Below are 24,814 nucleotides of genomic sequence, written 5' to 3'. Positions count from 1 at the left end.
GGAAACAGGTGCCCCCCGTGCAAGACGCCCAAAAGTATGAAAAAAATTTTTTTTTACCAACACATTACGGGGGTGATGATTGATGGGATGGGAGGAGGGGAGAGCTCCCTTTTAGAAGGGGAATCCCCTTCCAAAAATAATCAATACTACAAAAAATATTAATTTATAGTAGATAATTAAAAACAATGTAATAATCTTTGAAGTAGGCACAATGTTCCACAACTGGCATAGGCTCTGATATCTTTCTTAATTTCCATACTAATTCTCACCCTTTTTACCACAGACTAGAAGCTTTCTTGGGGCCCATGGTCACTTATTTTCCAGAAACAGAAATACTGCAGGCTGGCTGGTATTGTGAAAACGCGTCTCGGACGAAAATATTTTTATCGGTATGCGCGGCAAAAATATATTTGCGGACTATGTGATGCTGCATAAGTACTTACTAGTGCCAAGCTCGGTCTTAAGAGAGGAAAAAGTCTTCAAAACTGTTGATCCAGGAACCCCTACATGACTAAATCTGGCCCTGGAAATTAGGTACAGCGCTTACAAGTAAATACTTAGAGAATCTTTCTTTTTATATTATTACCAGAAGTTAATACAATGAAAATGTGTCACTTACCTAATTGCAGATCTTTATATTTTTCATCTGATGATGCAGAGCACAATTGGTAAAAGATATGGTAATTTCTCTCTTCTGGTGCCTTCAAAAAGAAAACCAGAAATGAGTAATGCAACAAATACAGTAGATAATTCTATGTTTTGGCTTAATTTAATATACTAGACAAAATAAAACACTATGAATTCAGCACAAAAAATACAATTAACATAAAAAGTTTACCTGAAAGACCACACGAGACTTTTCCAAGAGGTAAGTTCTCATATTGGCACCCATTATACTGTAGTTACGTGTGAAGTCAAGCTCTATGTATTTTCCAAACCGCGAACTATTATCATTTCGTGTAGTTTTTGCATTACCTATGGCCTGAAACAAAAGAGCATTAAAAAATTATGAACAAGAGATGTATGGGAAAACATGCCTTATTACAATAGTGCATTTGCAAATCTGCCATTGTTGCACATATCCAAGATGTTGGGCTGGGGTTGATACTACTAAACAATCGTGAAAAGATTCTTTCCCTATCTATTATCAGGAAGCCCATTCTTATTTTGCAAAAAAAAAACTTTGACCTTATTTAAATATACCTCACAAAAATAAGAGTAAACACTTAAACAGCAAATGATAGGCACGTTTCTCTTCTCACCTCCATTATAGGATTTGATGCAAGGATCTTCTTCTCGACCTGCGTCTCAGAATCGGAGCCACCAACACTGGCGAAGTATCTCATGGCATATTTAGCCGACACCGTTTTGCCAGCACCCGATTCTCCAGACACAATGATGCTTTGATCTTTGTTATCCCTAGTGTTATAAACAAAAGGAAAATGTTGTATGTGTATGCGAGATTAACAAACAATGTTACTAGTGTGAGAGCTTTAAGCTTTCACATTAAGCATGCTAATAAATTTAATAACTTCAGAAAATTATTTGCAAAAAAATATCAAACTTTTTTTTTTTAACCCCCAGCTACAGTTGCTTGCTGCTGTTAATTTGCACTTTTGATTAAAGTTCACTTCTACTAAATACACATTATACAAAATAACAATAATTTAAAAAAAAGCTCCTCATTATCAGTCCTGGTATTCTGAGCACCAAACATAACCTTGTCCCTAATATAAACAAAGTTAGTGTTTACCAAGAAACTCTTATGCAGTGATGTTTAGAAAAGTTGAAGCATACAATAAAAACACATACAAAAAATAATAAAATTACCTTAAGTTTATTAGCTGCAACTTTTACATATTTTCTTTCTTTCAACGCACCAGCCGTATCCCACTGAGGTGGGGTGGCCCAAAAGGAAAAATTAAAGTTTCTCCTTTTAAATTTAGTAATACTATATACAGGAGAAGGGGTTACTAGCCACTTGCTCCCGGTATTTTAGTTGCCTCTTACGACATGCATGGCTTACGAAGGAAGAATTCTGTTCCACTTCCCCATGGAGATAAGAGGAAATAAACAAGAACAAGAACTAGAAAGAAAATAGAAGAAAACCCAGAGGGGAATGTATATATATGCTTGTACATGTATGTGCAGTATGACCTAAATGTAAGTAGAAGTAGCAAGATGTACCTGAAATCTTGCATGTTTATGAAACAGAAAAAAGAACACCAGCACTCCTACCATCATGTAAAACAATTACAGGCTTTCGTTTTACACTCGCTTGGCAGGACGGTAGTACCTCCCTGGGGGGTTGCTGTCTACCAACCTACTACCTATAACTTTTACATATGTAGTAAGAATATAGCAATAAGTTAGGATGGTAAACTTACATGATATTAAATACAGAGAACGCTCCCTTAATAAATAAATGTAAAGTATATTCGGAATATGTACTAATCTATTTTTTTTTAACATGAACATAAAATGCTATACATACAGCAGGTATCATTACATATATGAAGCTAAGAAATAAAACAATGACTTACTGTCATAATAAGCAGTCTGGTACAATGAATAAGAGATACAGTACCTCTCCATCTGTGTAAAAGCTTCTTCAGCAACAGCAAAGATGTGAGGATCAAGATCACCCATGGAGTGGCCTCGATAAGCTGAAATAGTGTCTGGGCCATAGATAGGGAGCTCCTCGTATGGGTTGATGGCCACAAGAACAATTCCTGTAAGGTAAGGTTATATTTTTGGTGAATGGGTGTATTACTTCAAAGCCAATGTTAAAAATATCCTTTGAATTTCATGAAATATTTTAATAAGCAGGATGTGATAAACTGCTAAACCATATACAAAAGCAAACCGGTGAAAGACAGCAATCAAAGATACAAGCTCTCAAGATTCAATATACCATGAAGTATTGTATTCATTGTTCCAGCCATGGTATTCTGTATTTTGTTTTTTTATTGTACAACATCAGACATAGTTTTTCCAGTTCTTATTTCAGGTAACTTACCGCAATATGTGTAGATGGCATTGTGGTTGCAGAAGCGAACTTGTAAGTTATAAAGGACAGCAGGTTCATGAAGGTACGAGAGAGAGGTGAGGTCATTTTCGCCTATTAATATGTCAGGATTCCGTAGCGGTGGTAAATCTTCGTCACTTTTCACCTTGAACTCGTCAGTCTGGCAGTAGTTTGTGAAAAATTTATCAGTTATAAAATATAGTGCTTTAATATCACTTCATAAATATTGTTCTTAAGAATCTTAATATAGTTATCTATTACATGGATAACATATTTTTGAATTATAAAAAAGATAATTATGAAAATACTTACCAGCTTAACAACTCAATATATATACATGCACAACAAACATTACTCTTCTCATCATGCATAGTGTATTCCACACGGTCAAGAATACATAGCTAAAACAAATTTTTTTAAAGTTAAAAATTCCTGGTTGTTATGAAAGTTTTTAACTCGTAAACGGTCCAAGCAGATCTACGTTCACATGTGTAGTGCTACAAAAGATATCTACGTTTTTTTTACACATTTTCAAATATAACAAAAAAAAAAGTAGATCAAAGTTGTTTTACACATTTTCAAATGTAAAAAAACAAAAAGAAGATCTACTTTTTTACATACTTTCAAATGTTGAAAAAACATATACATGTACAGTGGACCCCCGCATAGCGAACTTAATCCGTGCAAGAGGGCTGGTCGTTATGCGAAATGTTCGCTATGCGAATTAATTTTCCCCATAAGAAATAATGGAAATAAAATTAATCCGTGCAAGACACCCAAAAGTATGAAAAAAAATTTTTTTTACCACAAAAAAATGTTAATTTTAGTACACACAAACTGAAAAATGCATGCACAATTACATGACACTTACTTTTATTGAAGATCTGGTGATGATTGATGGGATGGGAGGAGGGGAGAGAGAGTGTTAGTGTTTAGAAGGGGAATCCCCTTCCATTAGGACTTGAGGTAGCAAGTCCTTTTCTGGGGTTACTTCCACACCAATAAGAGTCTCTCAACATCTTCCATCACTTGCGATCTTTGTTTCGAAAACACAGTTAAACCTTTGGCAACAACAGCTTCCTTGATTGCCGTTTTCTTGCCCACAATAGAAGCGATGGTTGATTTTGGTTTCTTGTACAACCTGACCAGGTCGGTGATACGTACTCCACTTTCATACTTATCAATGATCTCTTTCTTCATTTCAATGGGTATTCTTACCCTTTGAGGTGTAGGGTTGGCACTAGAAGCTTTCTTGGGGCCCATGGTCACTTATTTTCCACAAACAGCACCGAAAACACTGTAATAATACGAAATATTCCGAGTGTATGCTTGAATGTTACCGCGGAGGCTGGCTGGTAAACATTGGACGCGTCTCGGACGAAGGTCGCTGAGCGGGTTTTTGTCCACTATGCGGGGCAAAATTTTAGTGAACAAAGCGTTCGCTATGCGGATTGTTCGCTATGCAAGGCGTTCGCTATGCGGGGGTCCACTGTATATACGTTTGGACCGTTTACGGGTTAAACAAGAGAATAGCACTTTTAATTGTCAGAATTTTACATTCTTTTCAGAGTACAATACTTGTTTTCCAAGCATGGTGGTTAATCACTCAAAAATGGAAAAAATAAAAGCATTTCTGTACAGACTATAATAAGAGTAATATCGTGTACAGTATTACTATATCTCACTTTCAATAATGAAATTTAAGAATACATATTTGCTTTTTGTTTTTTTCTGGAACACATTTTGTTTTAGAGTGCCATATCGTATCTCGGCATTATACTCATTTCGGCGTATTGTATCATACAAGTTTCAGAGTATCATACAAATTTTACATAATCATACTTGTATCAGAGGAGACAGTATCATACTGTACCCGTTTTTCAGCATCATACTTGTATCAGAGGACACAGTATCATACCATACCAGTTTTTGAGTATCATACATTTCAGAGTATCATACTGTAAAATGGGGTAATTGCACCACCACCTAAAAGTGCCAAATGTCTGAGTAGTTTCTAAAATATGTACAACTTGACTGGTAAATAGCTTCCAAATACAGCCTCTCCTCACTTAGTGATGTACTCATTTACTGACGACTCGGACTCATGCGGGCTTTCTGACCAGTATGCATACCTATGTACAGTGGACCCCCGCATAACGATTACCTCCGAATGCGACCAATTATGTAAGTGTATTTATGTAAGTGTGTTTGTACGTGTATGTTTGGGGGTCTGAAATGGACTAATCTACTTCACAATATTCCTTATGGGAACAAATTCAGTCAGTACTGGCACCTGAACACACTTATGGAGTGAAAAAATATCGTTAACCGGGGGTCCACTGTATATTAGAGTTGATTTCCTCTGTTCTATTTATTACAATATACAGCACACTATTGTATAAACATTTAAAAATACTGTATACTAAAAATGTTTAAATGGTGCAAAGGTAACATTAAAACAATATCAAAGATAGCTGACACAAACCCACCACCATTATAGTATGCTCCTTGCTTAGCGACAAATTCGTTTACCAATGTAGTCTTAGGAACGGAACTCTGTCGTTAAGTGAGGAGAGGCTGTATACTGTATCAGACAAAGGATAAAGGATTTTGTCTGTTGAATCCAAAATCCATTAAATCAAAGTCTATTAAATGGAAGCTTTACTGTAAATAAATTTTAAAGGAAGAAAACTAATAAATAAGTGCATCACTTCTTTTAAATAAAAACTTTCTAAATACTGCAGCACAAACACTAACTGAAACATGCAATTATTTACATATTATTAAATGCAAGACCACTGAAACATACAACCATGTGAATAAATACTGATGAAAAAATAACACAAGTGTACTTTCTTGATTTTCAAACACATTTTTGGAGAAACCATTTTTTCATAACTGTTTTCATACTTGAAGTCATGTGGCTTATAGTGATTTCTTGCATTACTACTATATATAACATTTCCTAATTATACATTAACCACCAGGCACACGAAAATATAATGCTGTCATAGAAATCAAGCCATGCTGTACATAAGATCATCAAATGTGCCTGACTTACATGTTGTACTCCCTGTTGAGACCCACAGCGAACACCAGCAGCCAATGCCAATTGAAGCAGAACAACACAGCACAGTCAAGATGTGATGGAATCAGTTCCATGGGAAGAACACATTACATAAGACCTTTTATACCAAGGTTATCTCTTGGCAACACTAATTATCCTGAATAATTCACAAACTAACTGAAGTGCTGTAGTTGAAATTTGTTCTAGCCATGGTATTGTGGCTTATTCACTCAAGAAAAGCTACTGCTCATATCTGAAAAACCTAACAATAAACACCAAGGAAAATTCACAGCTAATTCCCAAACTGATGTACTGCGACTTATTTACCCTGGTGAAGTTATAGGTCCTATGCAGAGAGACAAGGTCATTATACGTAAGCTGGCTGATAATTGCAGGAGAAACAATATATAGCTTTAGGGTTACTGATAAATACTTTACACTAAAAAGAAAAAAGTTATAGGAGAGAATTTAGAGAAAGTAATCTGCAATAGAAAGGGGTGTTATGTATGATTATTAAGTAAAGCTTTCAAACAATATCCCCATTATACTGAGCTAAAAATACTGAAACTTACTTTTTAAAATTCTCAGACAAATGAATGAAAAAAAAAAAATTCATTCACCACTTCAAAGTAAATCTTACATCACTGTAAGGAAAAAGACAAATAAGAGAAGCCTCAGTAGTACTGACATTGATGCTTCTGCCTATAGTGTATATAATAGCATATTTTAACAGTAGGAAAGAATACAGAAAAAGAGTTACTTAAAACAATACGAAATACTGTAGAGTACCTGAGAGTCAGCATAGATGACAGCCACCAGGTGATCCTTGTAATCTTTAGTGAGCTCAGCGCACCGCCACACCTGCTCTGCGTCCGGGATCCATACACGGGCGCCCTGCAACCATACACAAATTACTAATGTAATAGGTAACGTTAAATGATAAGGATAACTGGGATCCAATCCACCAGTTATCCTTACACAGCCCGCACATTTATGGATAACTGGGGTCAAATCCACCAGTTAACCTTACACAGCCCCCATATATAAGTTAAATCTCTGACATCTCGGGAAACAGGCAGGACTCGAGCAGTGGTATACAAATTTTAAAATTACCAAGCAACAAGTACATGTTCTTACAACTACACTGTGCCTGCCTAATATGATTAATCTAACTAGTTTTATTTATATATTCTGGGGAGATTAGTATGGGCTTCACTGTGATAAGATGAACTTAACTGTCTCAATAAATCACAGGCATTTCTCTTGCCCAACCCTAAAACAAAATTAAACACAAACAGCAGCATCATCAGCCACTTCAATGATTTCACAGAGGCAAGAACATTTATTTTCATCAGAGAAGCACTAAACTCACTAGGGCCATTCAGCCCCTGGGGAATGGAAGGTATTTAGGCTCAATCCAAAGAGAGGTCAAGTCCAGTTCCTTGGATCAAGAGCCTCCTTTCCAGCATCAAGAGAGAAACAACAGTAGAAACCACCACCACCATCTACTCTTCATCATCTTACAACCTTCACAAAAATCTAGTGAGGTACTGTACTATCGTTCATTTATATCAATAAAAAAATTAAAACTTTTCAAATGTTTTGCACTCTGGCAAGACTACTTTTATTTCATTCACGATTATGTCTGATCGCAGGTAATTTTATAAACTATTTACATTCAATATACTTTAATTCAAATATAGAGGGTATGTCTCCTGACAAAAGCTCAATGCATCATCGTTACTTCTCCTGTACTTCTTAACAGTTATTATTCCCGTTATATTTCCTTATTTTTACTTAGAGAACAGAACACTTCACTGTCGAAGTTGTAGATTTGTTACTCATATTGGAGTTATGGCCAACACCACAGTTTGATTAGGGAAAGAAAATATTTTTAAAGGGGTGGACCAGTAAGCCAATGGAAGGCCTTGGTCAGAAGACCAAAAGCTGCAGCGGCGGGTCATCATACGACTAAGACCAGCGTCAGGAAATACTAGTCTTGTTTCCTGACGAAGCTTACCTAACCTACCCACAGCTTACACCATATAGGTTTTTCTTTTCACTTTCTTTCCCCTGGCAACGAGTCACGACGTCAACCGCGTGTACACGAGGATGGAAGAACGTGAAGCCTCTGTTCGTAAATACATAGTTGGTCTTCAACTGTATGAAATGTATGAAGTTACATCTGATTAGTGGAAGATCCATGTGAAATAACCGAAGCTTTTTTATGAGATGTGAGACTATTACCCAGTATAACATATCCAAATGTTAACTACTTGGTATTTTCACTTAGCCCATATAAATCCGAAGATTTGAAGATATCTACGCACTTCTTTAGCCTTAGTCAGGAAGTGGAATGACCTATACAGTAAAGTGGTCGAGGCAGGATCCGTACATAACTTAAAGAAAAGGTATGATAGGACTCACGCAGCCAAGAGTGTGAACCATGTAGAAAGGCAGGGCCAGGAGCTGAGATCGACTCCCGCAACCACAATTGTGTGTGTGCACGCGTCTAGGAACAGCTGATGAGCAGGAAAGCAGTTTCTGTTCCGTCTATGTACAGTAACTATCATGTAGAACTGGGTAGCAGAAAACTGATAATTTATTCAGCTTTGCCAGATCAAAACAATCTATGGCGCCTCGACCAATCGTCCAAGGAGCTGGTGATAAGGAAAAAAATTTAGTCGATTATTAACCCGGGATAACTCAATAGTTAGTTCGTCATCGAGAACCGTCGTATTTCTAATGGAGTCCTTTTAATCCTGTACCAACAACAGTCTGCAAACACCCAGGCACGCACTTACTGCTAGGTGAACAGTGGCAGCAGATGTATGGAAACGTTACACGTTATGTATGGAAACGTGCCTAATGTTGCACCTGTCCCGGGAAGCGAACCCAGTTCCCTTGGCATGTGAGTCGAGGATGCTACCAACCAAGCCACGCAGACAAACGTCCCAAGGAAAAAAGCGGCGGAGAATTCATCAGCGATGCTCAGGGCAGGAGTAGAGCTAGACGTCCTCACGCCAAGGACAGCGCACAAGTCGGCTGAACATACGACAAACCATTGACGAGGTTAGGTTAGGTAAGGCTTCTCAGGAAATAGGACAGGCGTTTCCTGACACGGGTCTTAGGCATATAATGACCTGCAGCTGGAGCTTTTGGTCATCTGACCGAAGCCTTCCGCTGGCTTACCGGTCCACCCCTTGAAAAATTATAGTTATAATTATAATTGTTTACTTATATGTACTGACGAGGGCTGACACTTGTTCCTCTCACAGGTCCGAGTGTTCGGGAACCAGGAAAGTCTCTCTCCTGATGTTGCTTCCTACGATCCAGCGGCTTTTATAGGAACAGCCTTATCAACAGCCAATAAAACTGTATTGGCCATGGCAGTGTGTTTCCTTCAATAAACGAGAGGGAGGTGCCAGTGTGTATATATATATATATATATATATATATATATATATATATATATATATATATATATATATGTTTTTTTTTTATCACACTGGCCGATTCCCACCAAGGCAGGGTGGCCCGAAAAAGAAAAACTTTCACCATCATTCACTCCATCACTGTCTTGCCAGAAGGGTGCTTTACACTACAGCTTTTAAACTGCAACATTAACACCCCTCCTTCAGAGTGCAGGCACTGTACTTCCCATCTCCAGGACTCAAGTCCGGCCTGCCGGTTTCCCTGAACCCCTTCATAAATATTACTTTGCTCACACTCCAACAGCACGTCAAGTATTAAAAACCATTTGTCTCCATTCACTCCTATCAAACACGCTCACGCATGCCTGCTGGAAGTCCAAGCCCCTCGCACACAAAACCTCCTTTACCCCCTTCCTCCAACCTTTCCTAGGCCGACCCCTACCCCGCCTTCCTTCCACTACAGACTGATACACTCTTGAAGTCACTCTGTTTCGCTCCATTCTCTCTACATATCCAAACCACCTCAACAACCCTTCTTCAGCCCTCTGGACAACAGTTTTGGTAATCCCGCACCTCCTCCTAACTTCCAAACTACGAATTCTCTGCATTATATTCACCACACATTGCCCTCAGACATGACATCTCCACTGCCTCCAGCCTTCTCCTCGCTGCAACATTCATCACCCATGCTTCACACCCATACAAGAGCGTTGGTAAAACTATACTCTCATATATTCCCCTCTTTGCCTCCAAGGACAAAGTTCTTTGTCTCCACAGACTCCTAAGTGCACCGCTCACCCTTTTCCCTCATCAATTCTATGATTCACCTCATCTTTCATAGACCCATCCGCTGACACGTCCACTCCCAAATATCTGAATACATTCACCTCCTCCATACTCTCTCCCTCCAATCTGATATCCAATCTTTCATCACCTAATCTTTTTGTTATCCTCATAACCTTACTCTTTCCTGTATTCACTTTTAATTTTCTTCTTTTGCACACCCTACCAAATTCATCCACCAATCTCTGCAGCTTCTCTTCAGAATCTCCCAAGAGCACAGTGTCATCAGCAAAGAGCAACTGCGACAACTCCCACTTTATGTGTGATTCTTTATCTTTTAACTCCACACCTCTTGCCAAGACCCTCGCATTTACTTCTCTTACAACCCCATCTATAAATATATTAAACAACCACGGTGACATAACACATCCTTGTCTAAGGCCTACTTTTACTGGGAAATAATTTCCCTCTTTCCTACATACTCTAACTTGAGCCTCACTATCCTCATAAAAACTCTTCACTGCTTTCAGTAACCTACCTCCTACACCATACACCTGCAACATCTGCCACATTGCCCCCTATCCACCCTGTCATACGCCTTTTCCAAATCCATAAATGCCACAAAGACCTCTTTAGCCTTATCTAAATACTCTTCACTTATATGTTTCACTGTAAACACCTGGTCCACACATCCCCTACCTTTCCTAAAGCCTCCTTGTTCATCTGCTATCCTATTCTCAGTCTTAATCTTAATTCTTTCAATAATAACTCTACCATACACTTTACAGGTATACTCAACAGACTTATCCCCCTATAATTTTTGCACTCTCTTTTGTCCCCTTTGCCTTTATACAAAGGAACTATGCATGCTCTCTGCCAATCCCTAGGTACCTTACCCTCTTCCATACATTTATTAAATAATTGCACCAACCACTCCAAAACTATATCCCCACCTGCTTTTAACATTTCTATCTTTATCCCATCAATCCCAGCTGCCTTACCCCCTTTCATTTTACCTACTGCCTCACGAACTTCCCCCCCACTCACAACTGGCTCTTCCTCACTCCTACAAGATGTTATTCCTCCTTGCCCTATACACGAAATCACAGCTTCCCTATCTTCATCGACATTTAACAATTCCTCAAAATATTCCCTCCATCTTCCCAATACCTCTAACTCTCCATTTAATAACTCTCCTCTCCTATTTTTAACCGACAAATCCATTTGTTCTCTAGGCTTCCTTAACTTGTTAATCTCACTCCAAAACTTTTTCTTATTTTCAACAAAATTTGTTGATAACATTTCACCCACTCTCTCATTTGCTCTCTTTTTACATTGCTTCACCACTCTCGTAACCTCTCTCTTTTTCTCCATATACTCTTCCCTCCTTGCATCACTTCTACTTTGTAAAAACTTCTCATATGCTATCTTTTTCTCCCTTACTACTCTCTTTACATCATCATTCCACCAATCGCTCCTCTTCACTCCCGCACCCACTTTCCTGTAACCACAAACTTCTTCTGAACACTCTAACACTACATTTTTAAACCTACCCCATACCTCTTCGATCCCATTTCCTATGCTCTCATTAGCCCATCTATCCTCCAATAGCTGTTTATATCTTACCCTAACTGCCTCCTCTTTTAGTTTATAAACCTTCACCTCTCTCTTCCCTGATGCTTCTATTCTCCTTGTATCCCATCTACCTTTTACTCTCAGTGTATCTACAACTAGAAAGTGATCTGATATATCTGTGGCCCCTCTATAAACATGTACATCCTGAAGTCTACTCAACAGTCTTATCTACCAATACATAATCCAGCAAACTACTGTCATTTCGCCCTACATCATATCTTGTATACTTATTTATCTACACATATATATATATATAATGTGTGTGTGTGTGTGTGTGTGTGTGTGTGTGTGTGTGTGTGTGTACTCGCCTATATGTGGTTACAGGGGTCGATTCACAGCTCCTGGCCCCTGACTCCTCTGGTCGTTACTAGGTCCACTCGCTCCCTACTCCATGAGCTTTATCGTACCTCATCTTAAAACTATGTATGGACACTGCCTCTACAATGTCACTCACTAGAGTCTGTGTACTCACCTAATTGTACTCACCCAATTGTGGTTGCAGGAGTAGAGACTCAGCTCCTGGCCCCGCCTCTTCACCGAGTGCTACTAGGTCCTCTCTCTCCCTGCTCCATGAGCTTTATCTTACCTCATCTTAAAGCTATGTATGGTACCTGCCTCCACTACATCACTTGCTAGGCTATTCCACTTCCTGACTACTCTATGGCTGAAGAACTACTTCCTAACATCCCTTTGATTCATCTGGGTCTTCAACTTCCAATTGTGACCCTTTGTTTGTGTGTCCCCTCTTTGGAACATCCTGTGTGTGTGTGTGTGTGTGTGTGTGTGTGTGTGTGTGTGTGTGTGTGTGTGTGTGTGTGTGTGTGTGTGTGTGTGTGTGTGTGTGTGTGTGTGTACTCACCTATTTGTGGTTGCAGGGGTCGAGTCATAGCTCCTGGCCCCGCCTCTTCACTGATTGCTACTAGGTCCTCTCTCTTCCTGCCCCATGAGCTTTATCATACCTCGCCTTAAAACTATGTATGGTTCCCGCCTCCACTACTTCACTTTCTAGGCCATTCCACGGCCTGACCACTCTATGTCTGAAGAAATACTTTCTAACATCCCTTTGATTCATCTGAGTCTTCAACTTCCAATTGTGACCTCTTGTGTCTGTGTCCCATCTCTGGAACATCTCGTCTTTGTCCACCTTGTCTATTCCGCGCAGTATTTTATATGTCGTTATCATGTCTCCCCTGACCCTCCTGTCCTCCAGTGTCGTCAGGCCGATTTCCCTCAACCTTTCTTCGTAGGACAATCCCCGTAGCTCTGGGACTAGTCTTGTTGCAAACCTTTGCACCTTCTCTAATTTCTTGACGTGCTTGACTAGGTGTGGATTCCAAACTGGTGCTGCATACTCCAGTATGGGCCTGACGTAAATGGTATACAGAGTCTTGAACGAATCCTTGCTGAGGTATCGGAACGCTATCCGTAGGTTCGCCAGGCGCCCGTATGCTGCAGCAGTTATCTGATTGATGTGCGCCTCAGGAGATATGCTCGGTGTTATACTCACCCCCAGATCTTTTTCCTTGAGTGAAGTTTGCAGTCTTTGGCCATCTAAACTATATTGTGTCTGCGGTCTTCTTTGCCCTTCCCCAATCTTCATGACTTTGCATTTGGCAGGGTTAAACTCAAGGAGCCAGTTACTGGACCAGGCTTGTAGCCTGTCCAGGTCTCTTTTTAGTCCTGCCTGATCCTCATCCGATTTGATTCTTCTCATTAACTTCACATCATCTGCAAACAAGGACACTTCTGAGTCTATCCCTTCCGTTATGTCGTTCACATATACCAAGAACAGCACAGGTCCTAGGACTGACCCCTGTGGAACCCCGCTTGTCACAGGCGCCCACTCTGACACCTCGTCACGTACCATGACTCGTTGTTGCCTCCCTGTCAGGTATTCTCTGATCCATTGCCGTGCCTTTCCTGTTATGTGTGCCTGATCCTCTAACTTTTGCAGTAACCTCTTGTGAGGAACTGTGTCGAAGGCCTTCTTGCAGTCCAAAAAAATGCAGTCGATCCACCCCTCTCTCTCTTGTCTTACTTCTGTCACCTTATCATAAAACTAGTAGGTTTGTGACACAGGATTTTCCTTCCCTGAAACCGTGCTGGTTGTCAATTATACACTTGTTTCTTTCCAGGTGCTCCACCACTCTCCTCCTGATGATGATGATGATGATGATGATGATGATGATGTGTGTGTGTGTGTGTGTGTGTGTGTGTGTGTGTGTGGGTGTGTGTGTGTGTGTGTGTGTGTGTGTGTGTGTGTGTGTGTGATTTAGATGATGATGATGATGATGATGATGATGATGATGATGATGATGATGATGATGATGATGATGATGATGATGATGATGATGATGATGATGATGATGATGATGATGATGATGATGATGATGATGATGATGATGATGATGATGATGGTGTGTGTGTGTGTGTGTGTGTGTGTGTGTGTGTGTGTGTGTGTGTGTGTGTGTGTGTGTGTGTGATTTAGCACAAATATTCTCCTTTCATACAAATAGTGGAATATACACCAAGGCTGTCATCAGCTTCCTCGTCTGCTTTCTCATTGGTGGAAGTGCATCTTTAAGTAGATGCAGAAGTGTGTCACCAAGAGCAAGGCTGGAGGCGCACTGCACCACAAGGGTGTTACTTCACACACACACACACACCACACACACACACACACACACACACACACACACACACACACACACACACACACACACACGACAGGTCAGAGGCGTCCCCACCCATTACAAAATTTATTCTGAACATAAAACCGTCTGGATAGCTTTAAGAATACTTCTGTATTGGACCGGTTGGAACTGTTGGCTAAATATAAACGAGAGAGAAAAAAAGAGAAAATATATAAAAAGAGAGAAAAAGAGAAGAGAGAGAAGAGAGAGAAAAGATAAAAGAAAAGGAAAAGAGAAAGAAAGAAAAAAGCGTGAGAGAGAGAGAGAGAGAGAGAGAGAGAGAGAGAGAGAGAGAGAGAGGAGAGGGAGAGGGGGGAGAGGGAGAGGGAGAGGGAGAGGAAGAGGGGGAGAGGGAGGGGGAGAGGGAGGGGGAGAGGGGGAGGGGGAGGGGGGGGAGGGAGAGAGGGAGGGGAGAGGGAGAGAGAGGGAGGGGAGAGGGGAGAGGGAGAGAGAGGGAGGGGAGAGGGAGAGAGGGAGGGGAGAGGGAGAGGAGAGAGAGACAGAGAGAGACAGAGAGAGACAGAGAGAGACAGAGAGAGAGAGAGAGAGAGAGAGAGAGAGAGAGAGAGAGACATGCTAATCTGCGCCCACCAAGTAATGTTTGCAAGTGTCGAGTCACAGCTCCAGAGCCCGCCTCTTTAACTGTATTGACTAACATTACTAATTCCTGTTGGTGTGAGCCTCTTCTCTTGAAGCTGTGTACAGTGTCAGGCCTCCACCACCTGCTGACACCCTATACTAGATGAGAGTTACATAGTGAGAAGTGTGCGAGTCTCTGGAAGGAAAGGAGCCCTGATGGATAAAGAACTCTGCATTACACCCCAGGAATCATGGCCCCCGCGGCCGATCTTGACATCAGACCATCTCAACTGCAAGTTACACTTTACAGGTATAACAACTATTAAGAAACATAGTGAATTAAAATGTATAGTGAGAGTAAACACGCGTATTGAAGTGTGTATCAAACATCTCCGAGCAACCCAGAAATGTGCAAAGCATCCTTCCTTGAGTCTCTGGCAGTGTATATACACAGTGTTTAATCCCTGTTATCGGTATTAAAGTATTCTTGACTAGTGCTGTACAGGTGACATGCAACTTTAATGATCCTCGTGTAGTCTATAGGCTTTAAACCTACTTAAGCAAATAACATGCAGCAGGTTACTGAGGCAGCACTATCCAGCCTGAAGTGTTAGTGAGGCAGCACTATCCAGCCTGCAGTGTTACTGAGATAGAACTGTAGGCAGTAGGTGCTTCTGTATCTTGTAACACCTGCTGATGCTACACCTGGAGGCCTGGTCAAGGACTGGGCTGCGGAGGTGTTAGACCCCCGAACACACTGCAGGTAGTGTAGGTGTGTGTTGTAAGTGGCAGTTACACCGAGTGATAGTGTTGGTAGCCTCACCTTGGGAACAATGCAAGACGTGAAAGGAAAGTGCCAAAGTGACCCCTCACTCCCTACTAACACCCCCTGACTCCCTGCCACCACCACCTGATCCTCCCACTCCCTGCCACCGCCCCCTGACCCTCACCTCACTCCCTACCACTACATCCTGACCCTCACCCCCTGCCACTACCACACCATCTCACACTTAGAACTCTTGTATCACACAGAATGTAGCAGCACAATGCAAAAGAATTTAGTAAAAAAAAAAAATTAAGCCCACACTACACTTTCCTCCATGACCTGGAAGGGGAAGGGAAAGGGGCAGGGGCAAGGGAAGGGACAGAGGCGGGAAAAGAAGTTAAATATACAGTATAGGTAGAAAGAAGCTTCAACAATCTTCCACACGTTATTTCCTCGCTTCCCTCTCTCATTTTCTCTCAGTTTTCTTTCTTTTATTACTCTTAATTTATCATTTTTTCCACGCACACTTTGTCTAAAATTTTATGAAAGAGTTAGTTTCTTTTCTTCTGTTTGTTCCATTGTTCCAACACCTTTAAGTTGTTCATCTGTGTGTACAGTTGTACATCAGAGGTTCCTGCCAGCCTATCTTGCACACATTGTTTTTCTGTTTATATTAAGAATTAGAAACATGTGCTACATATGGGTAGCTTTCCTTTGTATTTCACCATCCAGTGGCTTCATCAATACAAATTCAAGGAGATAATGTGAAGACAGTGGAAATGTCTACAAAAGACGAGGTAATCAGTCCCTCAGCCTTGGAGTAGGTGATAAGCACCGTAAGTCTTGAAGAATCTGAAGATTCTTCAAGACTACGGTATAATACAGTTCTAATGTCTTCACATTATGCCCTTCAACTGCCTAGTCGCTGAATGGCGAAACGTCTACAATGTAAAGCTATCCAGATATTGCACATGTGTCTAAGTCTTCATTATGTTGGTATTGTATTCTGTTCATACACAACCTGTGTGTATAATCATAAGAGTGAAACAGTAGTGGTAGGTGTGTTACAAAACTGTATTTCAGACCTTGCCAGACTGTAGCTCAATATTACCAGCAAAAACAAGCTTACAGAAGCTTCCCCCCCCCCCCTCCGAGGCACTCAATACACGCCATCACAACAAAGTTACTATATCACCACACTATCACCACCACCACCACTACCATCACCACACATCACCTACGTCACAAGTAAACCAGTCCGGGCGAGGTTGTGGCAAAACCTCCCCCCATTATTCAACCCTCCAACATACAATACTTTCTCCAGTGATAGAGTACTCACGTGCCACACTATACCAGTACCAGCACGCTATCACTTCCCTTCCCAGCAACCTCTTTTATTCTTCTCCGCCTTCCACCTATACATTGCATGCTTACACTATTTCCTCACGAAAAACAAAAAGGAGCAATACTGTGACCGGAGCAATACATAAATAACCCGCAAGTAATATGCAAATGGTCCAGGTCAAACCAGAAAGTCGTCATAAGCTTCTTTCTCCTATGTGCGGGTTATATATCTATTTCCTCCTCTTCCTACCCTCTCCAATATATTGCTTGAAATGGATGGTTCCCTTTCTTACATGTACTAGCAATACCAGTTGACAACCACACCTGTACTAACACTACCACAGCAACCCTCGTTTTAAAAGAAATCAAGTACATTAGCAATGTGCTGCTACCCAATTCAATATGCTAGTTACACTGTGGGTAAAAATATAGCTATGTCTTTCTGTCATATTCCATCACATATGAAGGTTTATGTTATATTCTGTTATATAGAATAATTTGTATTGCTATATTCCATCACACAAGATGACTTTCCTCTCATGCTGCATCACACAGAGTATGCTGCATTTTTCCTGCTGCATGTTCCTCTCATCTGCATCACAGATGACTTTCCTCTCATGCTGCATCACACAGAGTAGTTTTCCCCTCTATAATCATAATCACAGGATGGTTTCCCCTCTATAATCACACAGGATGGTTTCCCCTCTGGTTTCCCCTCTATAATCACACAGGATGGTTTCCCCTCTATTATCACACAGGATGGTTTCCCCTCTATAATCACACAGGATGGTTTCCCCTCTATAATCACACAGGATGGTTTCCCCTCTATAATCACTCAGGATGGTTTCCCCTCTATAATCACACAGGATGGTTTCCCCTGTGGTTTCCCCTCTACATGGTTTCCATAATCATGGTTTCCCCTCTACAAGAAGCATTATGATTCGTCATACAGTGGTTTTATATATCATACTTCATCATACGGGATATGTTTCATATACGAGGCAATGAAACTTATCAGCCTGAGTTGGAAGACTCAGTAGGGATGTAAGGATATTATCATGCATTCCACTATGAGGCGAATAATCACTGCAGCTTTAAAGGCTGCCTTCCAGCAGAGCTGCAGCTACAATTACGTGGACATTGCAGTGTCTCGGGATGACCTGTCACATGCATGAAGGCACACACATACTGTACATACACATTAGTATCACACTGTGTAGATTTAACCTACATTCCTCCATAAAGAATTATTTTTTCCTGCTATATTTCATCACACACGATGGTTTTCCTACCCTCTAAGGACTTGTTTCCATTGAGGTGTACGATGCTTATCTACACGAGCATATTTTGAAACAGGATACACACACAATAAATATTTTCTAGGTTTAGAATGAAGGGTAGAACAGCAAGAAAGGTTGTGGATAGACAGGAAGAGAGTTAAGAAAGGTTAAAGATTGTGGGTAGAGAGGAAGAGGTGAGAAAGGTTAAAAGTTGTGGGTAGACAGGAAGAAAGATAAAGGTTAAGAGGCCTGACCACTTTGGGTCGGCTTTCAGAGTATTTTCTGTGAGTGACGAGTGTCATAGCGACACTCCTTTACGGTATCCCCGCCTGGTGGTAATGCGGTAATTACCACATTGTCTTCCTACGTCAACGCATCGAGTAGTCTTTCAGCCGTATGAAATCTCTAGGTTCTTCTAAACAGGTGTCAGAGAAGACTTTAGCCATAAAACAAATTGGTTTTACTGACACAGCTCTGGATAAGGGTAATAAATAACGCGAGTCAGGTGACATTATGGGTAGTGATGGGTGGGGTTGATCAGGAAAAAAAAAAAAACAACACAGTGAACATGGGTGTTGGAACTAATCCAGGACGGAAACATTTTCTAACATTTCCTAGTGTTTACTCTCGTTTTTTTTTTTTACCACTTGTCAATATCAATAGCCAAGGTTTATACCACAGAAGTCGCACTAATAAAAACATCAGACACTTAGGAGTGTTAGACATAAATATTTAAAAACCTGACAATGATAATGACGAGTAACCTAGCATGAACTATTTTTGTTTTCAAAATATAATTGTTGAACTCTGTCTGCAGGAATCGTAAACAATATAGCTGATGTACTTTTATAAGAGTGAATATAACGGCTGCCCTGGTGCGTGTTGTTTGGTGAAAACAAAACCTAGATATGTTTCCCCTGTCATACTTCATCATACAGAATGGGCTGTACATACAAGGTAATGAAATCTGTCCGTGTGAAAAGTGAGGGGAAGACGGGGGAGAGAGGGGATACACACACACAGTGTGTGTGTGTGTGTGTGTGTGTGTGTGTGTGTGTGTGTGTGTGTGTGTGTGTGTGTGTGTGTGTGTGTGTGTGTGTGTGTGTGTGTGTCCCCTCTCTCCCCCTCAGTGTGTGTGTGTCCCCTCTCTCCCCCTCAGTGTGTGTGTCCCCTCTCTCCCCCTCAGTGTGTGTGTGTGTCCCCTCTCTCCCCCCTCAGTGTGTGTGTGTGTGTGTGTGTGTGTGTGTTTGTGTGTGTGTTTTGTGTGTGTGTGTTTTGTCTGTGTCTTGTCTGTGTGTCTGTATCTCGTCTGTGTGTCTGTGTCTTATTTGTCTCTGGTCTGTGTCTGCGTTTCCACTTCTAGTCGCAATATCTGTATAAAAGTTACTGGAGGTGGCAATAAGACAGGTTGAAGTATATCTCCTGAAATCCAAGAAAAGACTGTGGGGGTCAGGTAAGGCAAACCCACAACTGCTGAGATGTGCTGGCCAGCTAGCATCACCTCTCATTTGCTTCTATCAACTCTGCTTTACACACAGTATATGTCATACCTGTGTGAAAAAAAATATGTATCAATTCAGATAAATTAGGAGAGTGATAATGAACTAATGACTGCTGTCACTCCCGTCAAAAACTATCACTCGCTCCTTTGTGATCGTCAATATGGCTTCAGAAAATGTAGCTCTGAAGGTGTTTAACCTCTCCACTTTATGGCACTAGCCAATGGATGAATCCAGGATCAGCTTTATGCTGGCACTGGACACTGCTGGTGCCTTCGACCAGGTATTGCACCAGGCACTCTGCAAAACTAAAAGCATTCGAGTCTGGCTCAGAGCTACAGCTCTTAAGATTAGTTCTAACTGGAACAATATCTCATCAACTCAACAGGTGCCAGTATTCCACAAGTGCGCTTCGTCCATTATTGTGGAACGATTATTTCAATGGCCTACTTCATTGCATCCAGAAATATCATGCTTATGCAGATGACTGTACTCTAACATTTACTTATGCAAAGAGGAATGCCAGCTGTTCTTAGGTACATCAATCACCAGCTTACAACCATGTCAACCCGGGGAAAAAGGCAAGTTATACTGGCTGCTAGACAACACGATTTAATAATGGAACTGTGATAAAAATGAATGGAAAAGTGTCAGAGCCCGTGGATGAAGTGGATATCCTAGGATTAAACAATAACTCCACAATGTCTATGTTACGAGCAAGGCAGCCAAGAAACTAACACAAAACTCTGCACGAGGAACAAGTCAATTTTCACCCTGAGTTTGCACAACTAGTTTGCCTGTAACTCTTCCCCATTCTTGGCTACGATTTCTGGACAATACAGAGAACCACGCAAGTCTGATGTATTTCTCGCCTGGATCCAAACTGGATGGATTTGTCATTTCAGCAGAGCCTTCAACACCGTAGAGATGTGAATGATCTTACAAGGTCAGTGTTGTCAAGATACCACTCTTGGTTCCATTTTGTGGACAAAGAGAAGACAACTTCTACACAACAAACCTGGCAGCATACAGCAACTATACTCTGGTTGTACCCTTCTCAAGAACTTCATCTGAGATCATTTATTCTTAGAATGACGTAAGTCTGGAACATGTTCACACCAACATACAAACATTAATTAATGAAATAAAGTCAACTGGCCAAATCTCTGACCCACAACTGACTCCAAAACCTCATCGTGTTTTCTGTTTTTACTTCAAAATAATAAATAGTTAAAAAAAAGAATAATGCTAGGAAAGGATTTTAAACGAGCTGAGACAAGTAAAAGTTCTTACCTTGTTAATATAGACAACACCTAAAATAGAAAAAAATAAAACGTGCGAGGGTGGGTTACGGGAAGGGAAGGGGGAGAATTTATTGTGGGTGTGGCAGGTAGTATTAAGAGACAAAAGAAGAAGGGAAATTTAGAAGGAAAACGTGAGTAGGTAGTTTGATGGGAGAAACAGGTTAGACCAGCTTGTATATACAGGTTTCATTGTGTGGGATGCCTGCGTGCATTAACTGGTGTGAGAGACCAGTGTAAGGAAGTAGGTTACGAGGTGATAAGTTGTGGGCTTATTTTTTCTTAAAAACCGGATGAATGTCGAACACAGGTACGCCAGTTGTTGCTTAGTCACAGAGCTGGTCATCATTTGACCACCACCGCCGCCGCCACCACCGCCGCCACCACCGCCGCCACCACCGCCGCCACCACCGCCGCCACCACCGCCGCCACCACCGCCGCCACCACCGCCGCCGTCACCGCCACCACCGCCACCGCCGCCGCCACCACCGCCGCCGCCACCGTCACCACCGCCGCCACCGCCGCCACCGCCACCGCCGCCACCACTACCGCCACCGCCACCACCACCGCCACCACCATCGCCACCGCCGCCACCACCACCACCACCACCACCACCGCCGCCGCCGCCCGCCGCCGCCGCCGTCACCACCACCACCACCACCACCGCCACCACCACCACCACCGCCACCACCACCGCCACCGCCGCCGCCGCCACCACATTTTCACTGACGAAATACAACCACAATCACTCACAATTTTGTATCCTCGACGTATGCGTGCTAGCGTGAGTGAGGGGAGGGATGGGGAGGGGAGTGGAAACCGGCATAGGAAAAAAATTTCTCGTGATCAGTCTTCTATAATTAGTCAATATTTTCAAGTTTACAGAAGAGTGCAGTACGCGCGCGTGCTCATGCACGTACACACACACACATGAGTCATAGGGACGTTAGGAAGTATTTCTTCAGTCACAGATTTGTCGGGAAGTGGAACAGTCTGGGAAGTGATGTAGTGGAGGCAGGATCCGTACATAGCTTTCAGTAGATGTATGATAAAGCTCATGGAGCGAGAAGTGACCTAGTAGCGGCCAGCGAAGAGGCGGGGTCAGGAGCTGTGACTACCCCTGCAACCACAACTAGGTGAGCGCGCGCGCGCACACGCACACACACACACACACACACACACACACACACACACACACACACACACACACGGTCTTCTCTTAACCACTATTTGTCTTCATATATTATGTCCTTTCTCCACTTTTTTCCTCCATAAAAAAATAAACTATGGTCTTTTCTTTGCATTGTTAGTGCCGAGAGATCCTCATCTGTTATGAACAGAGTTACCATGTTTAGCCTCGTCTTCCAACGAAGTGATTCCTATCGTTCTCAATCTTCCTAATTCTTATTTAATAAAGCTGGAATACATTTCGTTGCATATTTTAACCTTTTCCCATCTATATTACATATGTTTTAATTTTGGTGATAACAAGGTAAGTGAAGAGTTAGACAAGAGCCCTCCAGCCTTAGTGTTGACAGTGGCAATATCATGAAAGTGTTAATAATTGTGAACAATTCCTTCAATGTGTATTGATGTCATCTTGTGGTGGATCTTCTTGATAATTATTTCTTCACCTCAGTGACGCATCCTTCCACTTAACACAAAATACCCGGGCTCTATCTTGGGCGAGGCGAGACATACAGGCAAGTGTCATTACATGTGCTGCCCCTGGTCACTTAGAACTAGACACCTACGTCTTAGACGATTGTGGTAAATCGTATCCTAGATGACCTAATGAACCCAATGAAATTAAGCCACAGCGCTTGGTTATCTTGGGTTATCCTGGGTTATTATCTCTGGGGTTAATATGAAGGAAGTCTTTCTTGAGTTATAACCACATGTTTCATAGTCTTCATAGAGCCTAGTGCCACTTTCTTTTATATTACGTGTGTTTCTACGTTATACTTCATCATTCATTTAACACTCCATCTGATCATTTTATTTCAATCATCTCGTAAGATTCCAGTCTCTTTGATTTTCAACATTGTTCTTGACCTCATGATGGAAATTGTCCCAACTACAGTACTGTCACTTGTACCACTTTGATTCATTATTATTATAATTATTATTTTTACATTCACGAGCGCGTTAAGTCCAAAGGGACCATACAGCGGCTTGGTGAATACGAGGCCAGCATTCAGGTTCGACTCGTATACTGTATCTCTCACTCTCAGTAAATCGCTTATATAAATTAGCATCATGAGTGGGAATAAAAACGTACAATGCAGTGGCTGTAAGAATTACCTACACAACTGCTCTTGGGAGAGAACTTACGACAACGTTTCGATCCCTCCTGGACCATAGCCAAGACTTGACAATGGTCCAGCAGTGACAGAAACGTCGTCATAAAAATCATCTCCAAAGTGCGAGTTTTTGGTAAACATGACCGGGGTCAGCATTGTTCATGGGAGAACCCACCGTTCCACGTGAAGAGGTTTTCTCTTAACATAAGAATCGAGAAACACTGCAACGGGCCTACTAGCCTTCTGCTGCTTCGGGATATCTGCCATTTACACAAAGGTTTCATCTCCCGATGACTGAAAGAGTTGTAATGCTGTGTCACTCTTCTTGTGCTGCTTCACTGATTTCCTTACCGCTGTTCGTATATAAACCCGGTTCACAGAATGACCTCATTAAAAATAGCGACAATTTGTTTCTACGAATACAACATCAGTGTTATTTGTACATGTACACTGTACCTAAAACCTCAAATTAAAAAAAAAAAAAAAGGAACGATGCAAAAGGCTCTCGCATTCACTGCGGGAACTCGAATATCTGTCTCCAGAACAGAAGTAAATGCCGATCATCCGTTTTCTTTGTATTGCTGCCATAACCCTAACGAACACGAATTTAGTATACAAGATTGTGTTTTCCCTCACTTATTCTACATTTATTTAAAACCTACTCTGATATAAGTTTGCTGATGCGTCGTTAACCAAGCTTGTGTAATTTGAGAGACTCATCAGTTCACCCTTATTACAAACACGATCATGTCCACTCCCCACTTGCCAGTCTGTCCCCCTTAGAGGACACTTTAAATATAATATTATTATTATTATAATCAAGGGGGAAGCGCTAAACCCGGAGGATTATACAGCGCCTGGGGGGGGGGATGTGGAAGGCATTCAGGCTTAATTCGGGGAACTGGAGCACAGATCCAATTCCCTAAATCAAGAGCCCCTTACCAACATCAAGGAACCTTCCTTGAGGGGTTAAATATAATAAAGAGAGGATACCAAAGTTTTTACCAGTCAAGATTGTAGGAGGAAATAATAATAATAATAATAATAATAATAATAATAATAATAATAATAATAATAATAATAATAAGCCTACCACCAGAAC

At 41.3% G+C, this 24,814-nt stretch overlaps 1 protein-coding gene across 1 annotated transcript in view; it reads right to left on the bottom strand.

The window, feature by feature from the left end:
- Positions 1-24,814, bottom strand: part of didum (dilute class unconventional myosin) — a gene marked incomplete at its 3' end in the record, with an annotated part of 67,195 nt that overhangs the window by 36,574 nt on the left and 5,807 nt on the right. Inside the window, 6 exon segments of the mRNA XM_070096991.1 lie at positions 620-701; positions 839-982; positions 1,263-1,419; positions 2,588-2,732; positions 3,020-3,188; positions 6,885-7,115. Coding sequence (XP_069953092.1) covers positions 620-701; positions 839-982; positions 1,263-1,419; positions 2,588-2,732; positions 3,020-3,188; positions 6,885-7,115 — 928 coding nt within the window.

This window comes from Cherax quadricarinatus, chromosome 56 (assembly GCF_038502225.1).
Source record: "Cherax quadricarinatus isolate ZL_2023a chromosome 56, ASM3850222v1, whole genome shotgun sequence".
Classification (NCBI taxonomy): Eukaryota; Metazoa; Arthropoda; class Malacostraca; order Decapoda; family Parastacidae; genus Cherax; species Cherax quadricarinatus.
The sequence above is the reverse complement of the archived record's forward strand: the minus strand, read 5'-3'. Positions and strand labels throughout refer to the sequence as shown.